At 39.8% G+C, this 19,067-nt stretch overlaps 1 protein-coding gene across 1 annotated transcript; it reads right to left on the bottom strand.

Annotated features, from left to right (window-relative positions):
• Positions 1-4,015: 4,015 nt before the first annotated feature.
• LOC311189040 (uncharacterized protein C18orf63) lies at positions 4,016-16,177 on the bottom strand (the record flags this gene model as incomplete). Its single annotated transcript, XM_084260624.1, has 11 exons — positions 4,016-5,086; positions 6,223-6,400; positions 6,950-7,035; positions 7,161-7,257; positions 7,929-8,038; positions 9,421-9,497; positions 12,123-12,164; positions 12,902-13,013; positions 14,118-14,174; positions 15,628-15,703; positions 16,044-16,177. The coding sequence occupies 11 exons, from the start codon at positions 16,175-16,177 to the stop codon at positions 4,016-4,018; spliced, it is 2,040 nt and encodes a 679-aa protein (XP_084116750.1).
• Positions 16,178-19,067: the final 2,890 nt, after the last annotated feature.

Genomic DNA, 19,067 nt, shown 5'->3' with positions numbered 1-19,067 from the left:
CAAGACAGTTGTTGACAAACACCCACGATCTGGGTGAAATATTTGGTGACAAAACTAAAACTGGCATTTTGTATGACAGACCATTTTGTCCTTGGATTAGATCTTAGCACCACAAAATCATTTAGCAACTCCATTTCATGTAATGATATTAAATAACATACATAACACTGTTTTAATAGTTTATGGTTTTAACTTGATCTCAGATTTCAATGAAACTTGGCAGCACAAAACCCAGCTTTACTTTAGTCTGAAAAAGAGGCAAATCAAATGATGAATTTAAGCCAAATTCTAATTTGTACTAAGTACAAGATGCCTTTTTATTTGATGTTGCTTGTTCCAGAGAAAAACCCCAAGCTAGTGTCTGATGAAGCCACAGATCATAGCTTCTGTTACCTTGTTATTTTCCACTATAAGCCATTTGTTTTGTAAAGTGATTCCTCTGCAGACAGCTGATACCATTATCACGATCCAAGAGAACAGAAACTATCACATACAAGTGATATCTTAATTTAAAAAAAAAATTAAAATTTTTCATGGGCATACCTAGAATTTTCTTGCAGTAGTCCAGGAAATTCTAAATAGAAGGTTTACTTCTTCTGGCTCTCTTTAACTTTGAATAACCTTCTTTCTGTTAACAAAAAAACCCCCAAACAACAAATCAAAACCAAACCAAACATCAGTTTAAAAAACACGTAAAAAACAGTAAAGCAAACGAAGCAGCTCAACTAAAAAGTTGTTTCTGAGTGAAATCTTTAGTTGAATATGAGAGGTAATTAATAAAAGTTTCTATTTTCCAATGTAAATATAACAAAGTATGTTTATATGTATGGTGGGTAAATAATTAAAACCAGAGCTATTTTGAAAAGATCCTTTTACTTGCTGGCAGCCAAGACTTTCAAAACCACTTGATTGTTTTGGTGAGATCATGACAGAAGTGTTCAGCAGTGTTCCCAGCCAGAACCATTTTCATGTGGAGAGAGGAGGAATCAGACTAATGAGCACTGGAGAGTCCATCTCTACCCCGGTTAACAGGCAAGTCCCTCTCTATACTCCAGCTGAGCATGCACTGGCAGTGTGCCAGGCAGACTGTGAGAACTTGTTGGCTCCTGCCACTTCCAAAAAGTAGTTTGCCAGGCTCAGGCCGGTACCTGTGCTACTCACAGCCTGCCTGGAGGGAAAGGAATGCCATAGGGCATTTATGACTCAACACTAGGACAGTGCTCCTTCCCCATCCCAGCAGTGCTGCCAGACCAGTTCCAAGCTCGCTGCTTGTCCAGACTGCCCAGGCTGTAGAGGTAACTCCATGTCACAAGCCCTGGCGTGGCCAAGTCATTCCCAGTGGCAGGCAAAGGACTGCAGGACTTAATCTGTAGTATGTATTGCTCGGACCCCTGTCTTTACCCTTACAACCACTGTGATTTTTAGTTGCTGTTTTTCTTCTTTGTGAGACTGACTCCTGACTCTACTGCTGTAGCCTTGCAACAAGTGACTCAGTCATGGCCCTTGGAAGGGCCTTTCCCAGCTGCGGTTGGACGGGGCCAGCTCAGAGCAGCTGGGCTGGCGTCTCCCACCCCAGCTCCTCCCTCCCCTGCTGCAGCCGGAGCTCTGGGGTACGAGTGTGTTCCTGCAGCAGGCCCCTGAAGCTGCTCTGCTGGCCCTGTCAGAACTGCATGGATAGCACTGACCCTGCTCTTTTAATTACCATTGAAAGTTACAGAATTGTCTTGCATTTGGCTTTAAAAGCATAACAAACCACGGAAGGTTACAGCTAAAACATATGTTAACACATGCAAAATTAAGTGGAAGAATCTGAAATATGGATACAGACTCTTAAGTTCTCAATCAGCAGTTAATGAGCATGTTGACAAGGTTAAGTTTACATATTGCAGCACGTGACCAGGCAAAGGCACTGCAGACCGAGCATGGGTAACGAGACCTCAAATGGACACGCTTGAAATGAACTACAAAAGGCAAGGGAGCCTGAGTGAGTTAAGTGCATGTAATGTTTCCTCCTCACTTACTCTGTAGAGTTACTGGAGAGTATTTTCAGTTTGCTGTTAGCAGAGAGAATGTATATGTATTTATGTAAGAAAATACAGTTGTACTGAGCACAGGAGACTTGGGACCTGTTCCTTCTAACCGACCTAAATTCTGGGTAGAAAACCAGAGAATGTGGAGATGGAAGATACAAACATGTTTTAAAGAACTGATATTTAGAAACAGAAGTGTAGCCTGGTGGCAGCTAAAAGCAGTATTTGAGAATCAAGAAAAAATATTTTTAAGAAGAATTTAAATGAACACACTATCATTAGATCAGTATCCAGAGGAAAAAGTATATTAAAACCCCTCATATTCAGAACTTATCTAGTTACTGCTGCTGACCCCATCTAGTACCACAGTAATAACTTAAATGCATTAAATAACTAAGGGAATATAACTTTTAAAAACTCACAATGAATTACAAATAGCCTTCTGGAACAGATTTCTACAGAACATTGCTGAATTCAAGCACTTAAGAAGAGACATTTACAGAGCTATTGAGAATGCCCGTAGTTATATTGGGCAAAATAAAACTGTTTTCTGTAGAATCAGAAAATTTGCTTCAGAAACTTACTGACATTAAGTAACAAGATTAAGTGTTTAAATTTTAGTAGTATGTTTTGCAGGAGACAAACAATTTAAATGACCCCTTGAAGTAATAGTAACATAAGCAGAGGTAAAGGTTAATTTTATCCTGGTTAGGATTAATTTTATCCAGAGTGATCTCAGAGTCCAGTTTCTTAGAGTGAATTTATCTCAGTGTGATTTCTTATTTTCCACATTTTAACTAGAACATTTGCAAATGAAAATATTTGAAATTTCCTTTTTATCTCTCAATCCAGGTCCTTGTAGACTGGATTAAGGGGTGTATGTGTAGGGTTTTTTTTTTACCTGGTGTCTTTTGGCACAACCATTCTTTACAGAAGTTTCCAAGCTGCTCTCCTTGACTGAGGAAGTCGGTTTTGAGGTCAGTGTTTCACATGTCAGATACTTGCTCCCTGTAATCATCTTAAAGTACAGAAGTTTATACCTTCATTAGCAAAATATCCCACTGGTGTTAAAATGTTTCTAGGTGTTAAAATTACCTCATTTTTCAAAAGGTGCCCTCATGACATAAAATTGAAGTAACCTATCAAATTACATTTTATCGATGAAAAAAGTGATAAGCATAACACATTTCATCCATGTCCCCAATTTGGGATACCATCCTCATAAAATATCTGCATTGAAATCAGATCACCTATTTATTTTGTTCAACTGCAGACAGAATCATAGAAAAATTAGGTTGTGAAGCAACTATAGTGGTCATCTAATCACAACTGCTACTCAAAACAGAGCTAACCTCAAAGTTAGATCACATTGTTTTGCGCCTCTTCCAGGCAAGTTGTGAGTCTCTGGAAGAGTAACAGCTCCACGACCTCTCTGTTCAACTTGTTCTTGCACTTAACCACTCTCACTCTGAAAATTATTTTTTTCTTATATCCAGTAGGAATTTTTCCTGTGGCAACTTGTGCTTTCAGTGAAAGTGCAATTCAACTTGTCTCTGCAAAGCTTGCATGTCTGTCTGACAGCACACTGCAGTCAGCACCACCAGCTGATGAATTCTGATTCCTCCCAGCAGCTGTTCATTAATAGAGTTCCATCTGAAGACAAACTGAACACCCAAAATGTTACCATTTTAACCTCACATAAATCTTGTTAAACTGCTAAACTGTCTTAAAGAAAGGAAAACTAATTATCTCATTTTAGAAGTCCTAAATAAAAAAGTGTGTATCTCAGACATTACAGTAAATAAACTTCCCTTTCAGGAAAAAAAAAAAGCAGCAGTGACTAAAAACATTAACTTACACAGAAGAAATTTTAGAAAACTATTGAGAATGATGGTAGAACATGATGAAAGTCATGCTGTTTATTGCTTAAAGCTGTTTTAGAATGTACTGAATTTGTGAGAACCGGTAAAAATGAGCCCTGTTATTTACTGTACCTGTTCAAAGTTAGATTTGGAATGATGACTGGCTGTCCTAGCAATATAGTCCTGAGAACAGCATGCTGCTTTATTTTCTTCATTTTTGGTGATGCATACTGTATAATTTATGACAGATTCATGAATATTTACCTCTGCTCCTTCATTTGATCCCTTTCTTTGTTGCTGTGATAAACTGGATTTTGTCATTTCATTGTCTAATTTACAAATCTGCAAATGTACTTTCTTCGACTGGTGTTGTTTCTCAAGAGCTTGTGTGGTATTTTGACTGGTACACTTTCTTCCTGTTCTTGCACTGGAAATAGGAGATGCGTTCAGGCTCAGACTGGTGCTTGATTTCTGAAGCACTGACCCAGCATTCCGAAGGAAGGAAGGAGAATTTGCCTTTTTGTGATTGGCTTCGCTTGAATTCCCACCTGAGGCTGAGTTATCACAAAAATGAGAGTTAGCAGTTTGTCCACCAGACTGTGTTTTCCACTGAAATACAGGTACAGCACGCTTTGCATATGTCTTTGCGTCCGTTACACTGCTGTGAGTGGGATTCTTGATTGGCATATTTTGACTGGGTTTGTAGATCTGAGTTATGCTGGACTTGCACACAGTCTGCACAGAGGATGAAACACCCATCTTTGTCACTGGTGAATGTCTTTCTGCGTTTCCTCTTTTCTTCCCATCCATCTGATTTGTGCTCTTTCCATTCATTTGCATCAACTTCCCTTTGAAAATTGGGATAATTTTGCTGACTTTTTTCTGTGGGAGTTCGAAGGCTGAATTTACAGCCATTCCTAACGATTTCATAGCTGAGAACTCCGGTGCTCCCGGTATTTGCCAGTTACTCTTTGGTGTCTCTGTTGCCTCAACGCTGACCTTTCCGGTACCCTTACTGCCACTCGGAAAAGCGTGCGCATCTGGCTCTTTGATCAACCGCTCCACCCAGTGGCTGTTTTCCATACTGCACGATGAAGAAACCCTAGGCAAAGCCTGTTTCCTTGGCGGAGCCTGCGCTAGGGACACTCCACAAAACGTCTCACCAGCCAATTTCATATGCTTAGATTTTATTTCCTGCAAAACAACAACAAACAGTTGGATAAATTGAACGAACTGGATTTAAAAATCTGATGGCGCCACCTAATCCATCGCTATAGAGTATCTAATATACATCACTATATACAACCACACATTTCCTTGTTTTGAATTAGAATGGACTATATTTTTAAACAATGTTTTGCTGTCACCATAGATGAAGATATGCTTTCTCCTCTCCCCAGTTCTTTGTTTATGAGCTACGCTGGAATATCATATTTCTCAGAAGGAAAGACGTAAATTACAGTCATTATCTTGCTTTAGTGCTTTCCAACTGGGTAATGCCTTCCCCTTTTGAGGGGGTCTGCAGAGGGTTTGACTGACAGGGCTCCTTGTCTCTTAAGACTTCTAAGGGCATCTCTATTCTGAGCAAAAGACAGTTTGGATGTCTATAAAAACTGCAGATGACAAAGAGGAGCCATTCTAGCTTTGATCACTGCAGAGACATAAACAGGAACTGCGTTCTGAAGGAGGATTATAGTATTTTAGAATCTCTATGATTTCTGTCATGATTCTTTGTTCAGATTTAATTACTTCATTTCTTCTCTCAAGCACTACTACCAAAGAAATGTGGGTCTCAGTCTTTGTCACAACCTTGAATTAAAGGAGTTCTGATTGCTTGCTTCCTTTCCATCACCAGCCATGGGATAAATCTTAGAGCTTGAGTGTTTTTAAATGCCTAAGTCCACAGAACTTTATATTTTTCTTGCGGGTTTGGTTTTTTAAAAAAAAACAAAGTGTAGTGACAACAACAATAATAATAATAGTAGTAGTTATTTTTATTGTTGTTGGTTTTGTCATTATTGCTATTATTATGCAAGAAGTATGATGAAGTTCTCAAAGTGTAAAATAAAGTCTATAAAACTACAAGTATTGGTAATGACTAATTAATACGAAGTTCAGTTTTTTAATGTATTTGTGATGTGGACAACAGAGCAATGCCAAATGGCAACATACTATTTAATTAGACATTTAAATAGAAGTTACATGCTTGATGGTGGTTGTGAAAAGTACAGCTTTACACTCTTAAGGTGTTCTGAATATGATGAAGACCACTTTATACCATGAATAAAGTTATATATATAAATATATATATAAAATAACCTTCCACGCACCAGAGCCCTGGAGAGTTCCTGTGTCGCATAAAGTGCTTTACTTGTCATCTTGACTGGAAATCCACACAGGTGTGAAAGATTCCGCTTCAGGTCAGAAAGAAAAGAGTTCAACACACTTTCTGAATCTGTTCTAGGGAAATACTGCACTGGCTGACTTCGAATGCAGCTTGAAGGGTACCTGAGTATGTGTCAGGGATACACAACAAGTTTCTTCACATTTCTACAATGATGGATCACCTCTGTTGAGAAGAAAGTGTGACCAGATCTAAAGCATTTTGAAAAAAGTAAACAAAAGCATGTACTTTCTTAGGAGACTGAAGTGTGAAGTCACAGGACTTCCACATGGTTATACCCCGCTAACCTACCATAGGAAAGATTACTCAGTGTAAGTAATCCTTAGTATAGTCTTCCCTAGCAGGAAAATTCTCTTTAAAATTAATCTTTGTTGGCCATATTTTTGGAGGAATTAAACTCTTCTTTGTACACCAACATTCAGAGTGGCATGATCATGAAGAAGCTGTGAAGCAAATTATTTGACTTCCTATTATTCAGCAGAAGGACATAGACTTGACTAAACATTTTGTTCCAGTTTGCCTCCTGAAACAGTTCTCCACTGACTTCTATGAAATTATGGAAGAAGAAAATGTGACATGTTAAAAAATGAAAATTTAGCTCTTTGCTAGAAGTGTAGTAGAGGAAATGTAACAAAGGTTTTCTGAAAGGATACGTAAACAACCTTTCCCCTACTGGTCTGAAGTAAACACTGAAGTATATTTTTGTCTCTTCAAGATCCTCTGGAAGAATATATCCATACTTTCAAAACAAAACAAAACAAAACAAAACTAAAATACCAAACCACAAATGTGTATTACAAATACAAGCTCAAGAGGTACAAAAAAAGGGAGAGAAAAATGAAAGCAGTGTATATTGCTTCCTACCAGATTCTTCCAGTGCATCTGAAATTCTTTATATGAATGAAAAGGACATTCTGGAGGAATTATGTGGCTGATGTTTATGATCTGGCCCATTTTCATGCTGTGTGTAGGTAAAGAAGGGAATGCTTAAAAAGGACGTCATAAAACTCAGCTGAAAATATACTGGACTTTTCAGGGACAAAAAAAAAGATACATCTTATTTCTGGCATTTAAAGTATTTATGGATTATTTTATGTTTTGAGGACCAATACCTTTAGCTCATAAGTTTATGAAAGAACAATAGCAATATTTCCTGAAGTATTGATAAGAATTTGGCACCTACAAGCCTAATTTCTTTTGACTAGAATGCTACCAGTAAATACAGAACAAAAGTAAATATATCCTTACTTCTCATATTTTTGTAATGAAACTCATGGGTGAAAACAGAGATAGTTTGTGGCAAAGGTGGAAAGATCTTTCTTTTTTGAATTGACACTTTTTGCTAAAATTATATTTGAGAAAAACAAATGTTCCATGTATATCATGGAAGTAGCAGAGATTACAAAAATTGAACTAATATTTATATTTGTAATTTATGATTCAGTGATTCTTTTTTTTTTTTTTCATTTTCCATAGCATTGAGACCATAAAACTAAAAAAAAAGAAAGATTCCTCAATGTAAAACTGACAGTAAACCAGAAATGTTCTTATCACTAGTAATAAATTCACAATTTGTATGGCAAACATTCCAGGACTTGTTTGTTTCTGCTGAAACGTAAGCACACCTCTTACCTTGGCAAAACATAGCACCAGTTACTTAATATGGAATGCTGGTGAATAACTGCATTTTCATTGCTGTCAAACAGCTTTAAGGTGTTTGCTGAAATATCAAAATCTTCCAGCTTAAAACAGGAAAAAGAAAAAAGTTATTTGCAAATATTTCTACAGCATTACATAATAAAACTTTTCAAAAATGATTGTGTATCACAATACACTGAAGCTGACACATTATTATTATTATCAGCTCTCACAAACTGATTACTTCAGAAGACGGTCCCATTATTAAATTGCATGCTACCTTATGTTAGAGCCTACACATCCAAAAGTTATGCAAGCACAAGGTTTAAAACTTTATTTGAAATGTAAGAGTACTGGAGGAATTTCTCACACTGTGCACTGTCTCATTTCCATGCACATTCTTTAAAGTTCAGATCAGAAACCCGTGCTTGACAGCATGGTAACTGTATGTCACCTTGCCTAATCAGGTGCATAGACCCAAGCAAAAGATTAATGGGATATGCAGTTTCACTCTGTGAGAAGCCAAAAAACACTACACATTTTTACAAGGTGAAAATATTTATCTGTAGGGGGCAATCAACACTGAGATTTGAGAAACATTTTCTCTCTCTATGGTCTACCAGGGTTTGCATTTATTAACAAAAAAAAAAAGTCTGGCCATTTCTGTTTTAGGAAAGTATTGAAATGATCAAACTGGTAATGAAGCCACATTATAATTCCTTCCATCATTGTTTTGTGTCATTTTGGAAATGGATTCCCATAGCTAGCTTTCCTGTTAATGCTGTCCAGCAAGGTCATAGAAGAAATCCTATTCTTCTAGTCTAAGAAGGAAGAGTTTGAATCAGAAATACTTTAGAAGAAACCAGCAAGCCTGACAAATATGTACAGACATATTCAACATAGGTGACATGGCTGTCTCAAAGGATGGTAGTTTTTCAACCTTAACCACAACCATGATTTCTTAAACAATTTCTTAATTATTCTTACAAGCAGCACAGTCCACGCTGCTCCAGCATTTTGGAAGATGCATAAAAAAAGAAGCAGATTCAAAAAAACCTACATACAGGCACTTTAAACATAGTGCTGACAACTTCCTTACCTGTAGCTACATTTTTAAGACGTTACTCAAAACTATCTACTTATTACAGTGAGATGGTGAAGGCCTTCCAGAAAACACTGTTTTAGAACAAAATCTAAAATCATAAAGACCCCTCCCTATTATATCCTGGTAGCATTTTTTGAAAGGTCAAGAAGTCAAGAATCTCAATTTTACAAGGCTTCCTAGAATGCAACATTCTATATAAATACAGATAGATGGGTATTATGCACTTATAAGAGATTCAGATAGTCAGTGAAGATGATTAATATTTTAATGCAATCATAAATAAGCACTTCTATCCCAGTCATGCTAATTGCAAATCACCTAACAAAAAAGACAAAGATTAATAAGACAAAGACAGACATAGAAAAAATAATGGGTTTGTACCTCAGGGGGTGGCAACCGAATGGAGTAGGCCTCCACACTGATGCAAAGCTGTCTCTCTGAGACATTGAGGTCCAGAACTAAAAATAAAAACAAAGCACAAAGCCCTGTTTTGAACTACAGTTCATTGATTAGACAGAAACAAATGCTTATTTAAAGTAATCAGTCAAAATGCTGCAAGTGAAAACCAAAAGCACAGGCTTCCTCTGCATGGAAATGAAAATCAATTGCATTTTAGCTGTGAAAATGAAAATAAACACAGAATCACAGAATGATTGGGAGAGAGCTCTGCACACCATCTAGTCCATCCCACCCAAGGGCAGGTTGCACAGGATCGCATCCAGGCAGACCTTGATCTCCAGAGAAGGAGACTCCACAACCTCTCTGGGCAACATCTCCAGTGCTCTGTCACCCTCAGAAGTAGGTGACCACACCTTCAGAGTAAAGAAGTGGGAATAAGTGTCAACAGCACCCCATTGTGACTGGCCCAGAGGCTCCATGCATCCTGGGCATAGTCTATCTCTGTAGAGGGTATTTCAAGGACCTAAAAGGGCACCTATAGGCTTTTGGAATAGCTGCCTTGGAGAAAATTAAACAGCTGTCTACTTTGCCCAGTGTCTCAGAGAACCCTTCTGTTGTGGGGTTGTTCAGAGTGGAAGAATGACAGGTGCTGAGCACTACCACAGCAATGCACCAGTGGCTATATCACACAAACTAAGACTCCCTGATTCCCATCCAGAAGCTGAGTCATCAACTGTAGAGTCAGGGAGTGATCAGCAAAACTCACTCATCCTTTATCAGTCCCATGTGGCCAGTGTGAAAGTCTAATGGAGAGTGGGGACTGAGAGAAGACTACTGCAGCCTAAATGAAGTCACTCCACCAATAAGCACTGCTGTGCCAGACATGCTGGAACTTCCATATGAACTGGAGTCAAAGACAGCTAAGTGGTATGCCCCAATTGATACAGCAAATGCATTTTTCTTGATCCCTTTGGTGGCAGAGTCCAGGCCACAGTTTGTTTTCACTCAGAGGGGCATCCAGCACACCTGGAAATGACAGGGTGGAAACAACCCCACCAGCTGCCATGGGCTGATCCAAACTGCACTGGAAAAGGGTGAGGGTTCAGAACATCTGCAATACCTCAATGACATTATTATCTGGAGCAACACTGCAGCAGAAGTTTTTGAGAAAGGGAAGGAAATAGTCCAAATTCTTCCAAAAGCCAGTTTTGCCATAAAGCAAAGGTCAAGGGATCTGCACAGGAGATCCAGTTCTTCGGAATAAAATGACAAGATGGGCACCGTCAGATCCCAATGGATGTGATCAACGTAACAGCTGTGTCTCCACCAACTAGCCAAAAAGGAAGCAGAAGCTTACTTAGGTGGTGTGGGTTTCTGATGAATGCATATTCCAAATTACAGTTTGATAAGCCCTCTCAAATTGGGCCCTGAATGATGACAAGCCTTTGAACAAATGTTCATGCAGTAGCCCTTGGGCCCATCTGCACAGGGCCAGGTATAAAAATGTGCTCTACATCACAGCTGGAGAGAACAGCCCTACCTGGAGTCTCTGGCAGAAAGCAGCAGGGGAGACTTGAGGTTGACCCTTGGGGTTTAGGATTCAGGGCTACCAAGGATCCAAGGCTCACAGCACTCCAGAAGAAAAAGAGATATTGGCAGCATATGAAGGGTTTGAGCTGTTTCAGAAGTGGTTGGTACTGGAGCACAGCTCCTCCTGCCACTCTGGCTGCTGGTGCGGGGGTGGATGTTGAAAAGGGGTGTCCCTTCTACACACCATGCAACTGATGTGATATGGAAGTGGGTTTAACTGATCACACAGAAGGATCAAATAGCAAACCCCACTTGCTCAGGAATCTTGGAAGTGATCAGAAGGCAAAGATTTCGGAATGTCACCAGAAGAGGAGGTGATGCATCCTGAAATTGTAGTGTCTACACTAAGTCAAGGACTTGTCAGCTTCCCACACCTTGCCAGGTGCATAAGAAACTGGGAGACCACAGGCAGGACAGCTGACCCAGGCTGGCAAAAGGGATATTCCCTACCATATAATGTCATGCTCCATATAGAACTGGGGAAGCAGCCGTGAGGTGGGATCTCTGTTTGGAAACAGACTGGCCATCAAGAGTTTTTAGCAGGTGGTGAACATTTGCATTTGGGCATCACTTATTTTATATATATTGTTATTTTCCTCTGTTATCCTATTAAGCTGGTTTTATCTCAGCCCACACATCTGTTTCTTCATTGTCTTCCCCATCCCCTTGAGGGGAGAGGGGGGAGCGAGTGGCTGTGTGGTGCTCAGTTACCAGCTGGGATTAAACCATGGCATACACACAGGACAGTCACCTTAGCTTATTTTCCTGTCTGTTATTACAGAACTTTCACACTGCTTGTAAGGCTCATAATTTGAGGCAAGTACATTTAATTGCAGTAATCATAACCTTTCAAAGGTAAGTTTCACTCTGTGGTTGTAGATTAATAGTAGAAAAATTACCTTTTTTCTAGGCAATTTTTGAGCTGGCAACTATTACATATGGGGCATGATCTGCCATCAAGTGTGTTTTGACTGAGGTTATTTCACATTGAAAAATGAAAAGATGTTGTGTTGGCAATACCAAGATCATGGCAATATGAAAGCACATAACTATACCTTGCTCTCACAAGTTTAGCAAGAGAGTATTGTACTTACCAACAGCATTTTGCCTCCCTGAGTGTGACAAAAAGTCTTTTCCTTAATAAATAAAATAGATAGACATTAGTATCTAAACCATGCAAAAACTAAAAAAAAAAAAGATAAATCAGTTTTGTTTGTGCCATGAATGCCAAAAGGTTTGTTTATGCTTTGAGAACACTAAAAGCAAGATATTGCTAATATTGTGGCTGGAAATAAGACAGAAACATAGACAAGGTTCTCAATGTATTTTTTGAATGATCTGTCTATTGCTTTGCTTAACAAGAGAACCCTACAGCATCTGAAATACATCTCATTTTCCCTATCTTGGTAATTCACATTTATCCAACACAGGAGTTAGAAGAGAGGTAGTATCAGGCAAAAAGACAGAGCTTGCTAGAAGGAGGTAGTTTGACAGAAAAAACTCTTTATTAGAAAAACATGCAAACTATGTGCAGAAGTGCAGCTGATGAAAGCATGAATCTGAAAAACAGGCCAAATTTTTAGAAGATATTTACTGTCCAACAATATTTGTTTTGGAAATTATTAATCTGGTATGTTGCGTTCAGTTGAAGTAATTATGTGACCTCTTACAAAGATATTTCTAATGAAATTGTAAACTTGAGTCATTGACATTGGATGAAGGAACAATAAAAATGCAATTAAAAATCAGAGGATAAATGAATGAAATAATATAATGAATGAAATAGTGATGGAAATCAAATTATGGCAAATAAATTCAACAATAATGAATTAAAAACTAAACGCTCCATCTCTGACCCAGGTGAGTCAAATACCTTGCACCAAGAGATGACCAGCTTTGTTCCATCTGGGTGCAAGCCTGGCAGCAAGTGTGTAGGAGAGACAGGTTTGGAGAATGGCTGGAGTAACTGTTTGAGGTGCTTCCATCTAATAATATCAGTGAGAAAATAAAAATACATTACTAATATTTTAATAGACTTTTTAAAGGCTTCAGTCAAAATTTAATCGAGGATACTGTTATTGCATCGTGGAGCCAAATCCTAGCATATGTTAGATATCTTTATACTTTTCACTCATATAGCTACAAGAGGAAGTTAGCAAAATATTTGATGTAGTCATTCAGATTTCATGTGTCATCAAAGTAAGGTTCACTACCGATTCATTTAATCTTTTCATGGGGCTGATAATAGTTAATGGTTATTAAATACAGTTTGTACTACTCATCTGCTGGTGCTGGAAAATCTAACAATGACAGGTCGGTTACACATACAACATAAACCAGTTTTGTAAGGTTAGGAAGCATATTTGAGCAGTATACGTCTTACCAATCTAGATACACACTTACACTTCTTGGAACAAAGGAAAATACACCCAACTGGCTGTGCAAATGAATCACGAGAGCTACTGGATTTGATTACAATCAGCCTGTTGACTCAGCAGTTTTTACACGTCCACACACACATTCATAAACCCCACAAACATTGTAGACTAGAAGACAGTAAAGCATGTGCATAATGGTCTAAAATATATCAGCTGTAAAGTGCTTGTGTTCCACTCCTCCTCTGGTTTTGTTTTGTTTATCTGAGACTGCCCTATACAGGCTGAATAAACCCAAAATGTGAATGGGGAGACAGTTCGGCTGTCTGAACAACCCCCAGCTAATGGAACCTATAGGGTTTAGACAGGGTCACAGAAGGGGTGACAACTGCAGGGGTGGTGCAGGTCTTTAGCCCAAAGGGCAGGTCTGTCGTTGCTTTGAGGTCAAACCCCAACACCTCCGAGCAAGATCAGGATCCCAGTGCAGCAGAGAAACCTACTGAAATTGCTCAGCAACTTCTTAAAACTTCTGACTCTTGCAAAGTGCATTTACAGTGCCCAGAGATATTTTGTGTATGGAACAGACTATGTTGAGCCTGAAACCTGGCTTCAGTAGTGCAAATTGCATGCCCTACGTAAAAGACTCATGACTGGCAATAACCATTGCAGACAAGCATTACAATTTTAAGAACTGTGACATCTTTCAGCACTTACAGTAACTCCTTGCTTCTCTATGTAGGCTTGGCATATTCCTGATTTGTAAAATGGTATCTAAAAATTAAAAAAAAAAAAAAGAAAGTGCCTGACATTACAGGGTGTTATAGCAAATTGTAAAACACCTCATACCATCAAGGAAGAGATGCAATGTATAGATGGGCTCGTGATGGAGGGATGAACCCAGCAATGGACACTATCATGCAGGTCAACCATAAATGTGAAACATGCACTGTGATCAAATAAGCTGAGTGGTTAAAGCCTCTTTGGTATGGAGGACAAAGAGGCCTGGCAGATCGATTACATCACATTCCCACAAACCTGCCAAGACAAGTGCTATGTACTTACAATGCTGGAAGCAACCACTATGCACACAGATTTTTGGAAGAAGCAAGTCCTATGGCAACATGGCACCCCAGAAAGAATTGAGTCAGACAATAGGACTCCTTTCTGAAACACCCTCACAGACACCTGGGCCCAAGAGTGGAGGTATCACACACCAGCCTCTGGGAAAACTGAACAATACAAGACTACACTGAAAGCCATGGGTGGTGGGACGTTCAAACACTGTGATACATGTTTAGCAAAGGCCACCTGGTTGGTTAACACTAGGTGGTCAACCAACCAAGCTGGCCCTGCCCAATCAAAACCTCTGTGTACTGTAGGAGGTAAGATTCCCATAGTGTGCATGAATATGTTGGGGAAGAAAGACCTCAATGTCCTTCTTGTAGTGAGGAGCCCAGAACTGGACACAGTACTCAAGGTGAAGCCTCACCAATGGCTCACCAATGTACAGGGGCACAATCACCTCCCTAGACCTACTGGCCACACTATTTCTACAAGCCAGGATGCCATTGGCCTTCCTGGCCAGTTGGGCACACTGCTGACTCACATTCAGTCTGCAGTCAACCAATACCCCCAGTTCCTTCTCTGCCTGACAGCTCTCCAGCCAGTCTCCCCCAAGCCTTTAGTGCTGCATGGACTTATTATGTCCCATGTGCAGCACTCTGCACTTGGCATTGTTAAATGAGAGTGACATTGATAACACACTGATGTTTTTAGTTGCTTCTGGAGACTAGGTGTGCCTGGATCCAGTCTTAGTCTCAGACTTGGCCAGGTACACCTGGACTCCAGAAGCTTGTTTAGAACACAAGGGGGTCCACTCTGAACCTCATGACTCAATGGGAGGGTCCTCTTTACTCTTTATGCCTCCAGTCTCTGTATGAGTCATTCTAACTCATTCTGAGTCATTCTAATTCAATTTTCCTTCGAAGTTTCTTCCATGCAGTAATTAATAAGGTGAAACTTGCCATCAAATTTATTGAACCTTGTCAAACCACTGTTAAAACTTTGTTCATTTCCATCAAACTTACTGAAGTCTGTCAAATTATTATTTTATCTCAATAACACATATTGTTGCTTCTCTCTTCTGAGTGAGGTGCTTTCTGCTCACCCACACCACTATGTAACTACACACTTACACGTAACTTATTTTCGGGGTGATACTGACCGCCATTACAACTGCAATTTGATTTGTTCCAATCACAGGTGCAGAAAGGATCTCTTGATGCAGGAATAGTAACTGTCTATAGAAAAAAGTTAGAAAAAAAATCAGAAATAATTTCCCATATTTTATTTTCTCAGCTTAAATTTTTCCCCCTTCTGCAAACTCTTTTAACTATTTATCAATTTGAAGTAGGTGGCAGTGTTAGTTTTAGCCAATGACATTTGAAATATAATAGAAATGTGGGTTTTGTCCCAATAGCCAGCAAGGTCCCACGAAAAATACCCCCTAATTTGAACAATTTTATGCTGCTGCTAAGAATTTTTCTGACTTTACTACAGTTAATTCCAGTTCTCCTAATAAAATCTTTGAATAACAACCACCAACAGCTTCTGAAAATAACCACCCTCAAAATTCTTTACCTGCAAAACTTCAGCTGTGTACTCCTTGTCTCACTTTCTGGTATCTGAGAACTCAGTGTTGCTGTTGTGGCACAGAGTTTTTGTAGCTCTGGCAGACTGACAAAGAACAGAGACTGGTGCCTGGTATCATTCATGTTAGATTGTTGATTGTTGGCAACTCAGTCTTAAAAGAAAAAAAAAAAACAACCAAAAATCATTCCTTTTTGTAAGGCACATGTTTGTTTACAGAACTTTAGAAGTGGGTATGATAGGTGGACTGTCTGGTGGATAAGGAATTGGCTGTATGGTCATATCCAGAGGGTGTTGGTCAATGGCTCGATGTCCAGATGGAGAGGGGTGACAAGTGGTGTCCCTCAGGTACCCATACTGGGACCAGTGTTGTTTAATATCTTCATAAATGACACAGTGGGATTGAGTGCACCCTCAGCAAGTGTGCAGATGACACTAAGCTGAGTGGTGTGGTCGACATGCCAGAGGGATCGGGGGTGTCATCCAGAGGGACCAGGACAACTAGAGAGGTGGGCCCATTCAACAAGGACAAGAGCAAAGTCCTGCACTCGGGTCTGGGACAATTCTCATTGTGAATACAGGCTTGGGGAGGATGTGAGAGACAGCAGCCCTGCAGAAATGGACTTGGTGGTACTGACGGATGAAAAGCTGGACAGGAGCCAACAATGTACACTCACAGCCCAGGTGATCAATCACATCCTGGGCTGCATCAAAAGAAGTGTGGCCAGCAGATAGAGAGAGGTGATTCTGCCCCTCTACTCTGCTCTAGTGAAACCCTACCTCGAGTACTAGAGTACTCTGTAGCCCTCAACACAAGAAGGACATGGACCTCAGCAGGTCAATGGAGGTTGTCCTCCCCCTCTACTTTGCCCTGGTGAGGCCACATTTGAAGGACTGTGCCCAGTTCTGGGCTCCCCAGTTCCAGAAAGACAAGGAACTGCTGGAGAGAGTCCAGCAAGCGGAGGGCTACAGAGATGATGAGGGGACTGGAGCATCTGTCTTGATGCTGACAAAGGCTGAGCAAGCTGGGCCTGTTTAGCCTGGAGAAGACTGAGAGAGGATCTGATTAATGTTTGTAAATATTGAAAGGATGGATGTCAAGATAATGAGGTCAGACTCTTTTCAGTGGTTCCCAGTGACAGGACAAGGCGCAGCGAGTACAAACTGGAAGAGAGGAAGTTCTGTCTGAACATGAGAAAAAACTTCCTTACTCCAAGGGTGGCAGAGCCCTGGCACAGGCTGCCCAGGGGGGGTTGTGGACTCCCCTTCTCTGGAGATATTCAAGACCCGTCTGGATGCGATCCTGTGCAACCTGCTCTTGGTGATCCTGCTTTAGCAGGTGGGATGGACTAGATGGTCTGCAGAGGTCCCTCCCAACCCCAACCATTCTGTCATTCTGTGAATCTGTCATGTTGGTCCTACCAGGAGCTCAACAGCGATCTCCTCACTAAATCACACACAGACCACAGCTGGCCTATCAGACTGACTGAAAACCACAGAAAGACACAGGCACACTGGAAATACTTTTTTTTCTTCCCCACACCAGGCTATCTTCCTAGTGGTACACAGAACTTATGTGCTTTCTGCTTAAATCCATCTCTCTTCTCAAGTGGCAAGTGAATACCATATATACACAGAACAACATGCAGTCTTACACTGGATTGAAAGGTGCACTAATCCAGATTCTTGTTCAGCTACATAATAACAAAAAGAGAGTTTGTTCTCCCATTGTTGGTCTCAAAAGGAGAAATGTATGAAGAACAGCATATTGTCTCGGTGGAAATTTTAATAGGTACACTCCTACATATGTATCAAAAGATGAAGAAAACACAGCTGGTATTTGGAGCTGAATGTGATTAAACATATAGTGGTTCTACCAAAGCTGTCTCCCACATCCTAAGCTTCCCTTTATAATAGAAACTATTTAATATATTTTGTGTTCAAGAGTATGGGACAGTTTGGGGCTCGGAGCACTTCACTACCTGGAAGTGCACTAATTATTTCACACACAGTTAGAATGCAGAGTATCTGTATGTTCACTGCCATATCACTAAGCAGATGTGCTGTGACGCTGCCATTTTCGGAACTTCTTAAGAAGCACCAAGAAGAAGAAACAAAAGAACAGGAATTCCATATGGAGAATGTGATCCTTTGACGCAATACTAACAAACCTCCTGTGAGTGGGAGTGATACGAAGTTACAGCTGTTACCTGGCCTGTTGCATGCCTGTTGTGAGCTCCTCTATGTACTGTAGCATAGGCCAGGCCCAGTGTAAAGAAACTCCAATTTATGACCAAAAAAGCACATCTAACATTTCATCATTTATGGAAAATGCACCTTTTAAGTGTAGCACCTTTCTCAATCAAAGTGTTTCAAGGAAAAACAGGCAAGTAGAAAGTCTGCTTGTGAGGAAAAAACAGAAACAAACACTGCACACTAGAGAAAGCTGTTTTAACAGCTCGTCCTCCTCCAAACTGTAAACCCCTTTGGGGAAATGGGTGCAGGGGAGATAGTGGTATATATTTTGTTTCCAAATTTTATGAAGCTACCAGGTATTCACCTGAAAAGCAATTTTGTAAATTGTGATGAAAAAATAATGAGCTAGAAACGTTTTTTGAGGAACAATGTCAAAGATACCTGCTGTTTGGATTTTGCTTCACCTTGCTAAGAGTATAACTTATTAAAAAAGACTAACCTCAGGCATATCCCCAAGATATCACAAGGTCAGTGTTTCATAACAGACATTTAAAATAAAATGTGTCCTTGTTTCTAACCACCAAATGAAAACACATTTCAAGGGGGTTTTTTTAGCAGTCATGAAAAGTAGATACATTTTTTTTTAATGCCAGTCAAGTCTATCACTTCATCAGAGAATTCCAAGAGATACAGCTTAAGAGAAAGGAACATTTAAAACAAATGAGAAAAAAAAATCTTGTGCATTTTTAAACACAGAAAAGAAAGGCTGAGTCCTCAGCCTCCATAAGGTTTAAAAGGATCCTAAATGGCCAGCTGGGG

The sequence above is a fragment of the Gallinula chloropus genome (genome assembly GCF_964237585.1).
Source record: "Gallinula chloropus genome assembly, chromosome: 2".
NCBI lineage: Eukaryota > Metazoa > Chordata > Aves > Gruiformes > Rallidae > Gallinula > Gallinula chloropus.
This window is presented reverse-complemented; position numbering and strand designations above follow the sequence as displayed.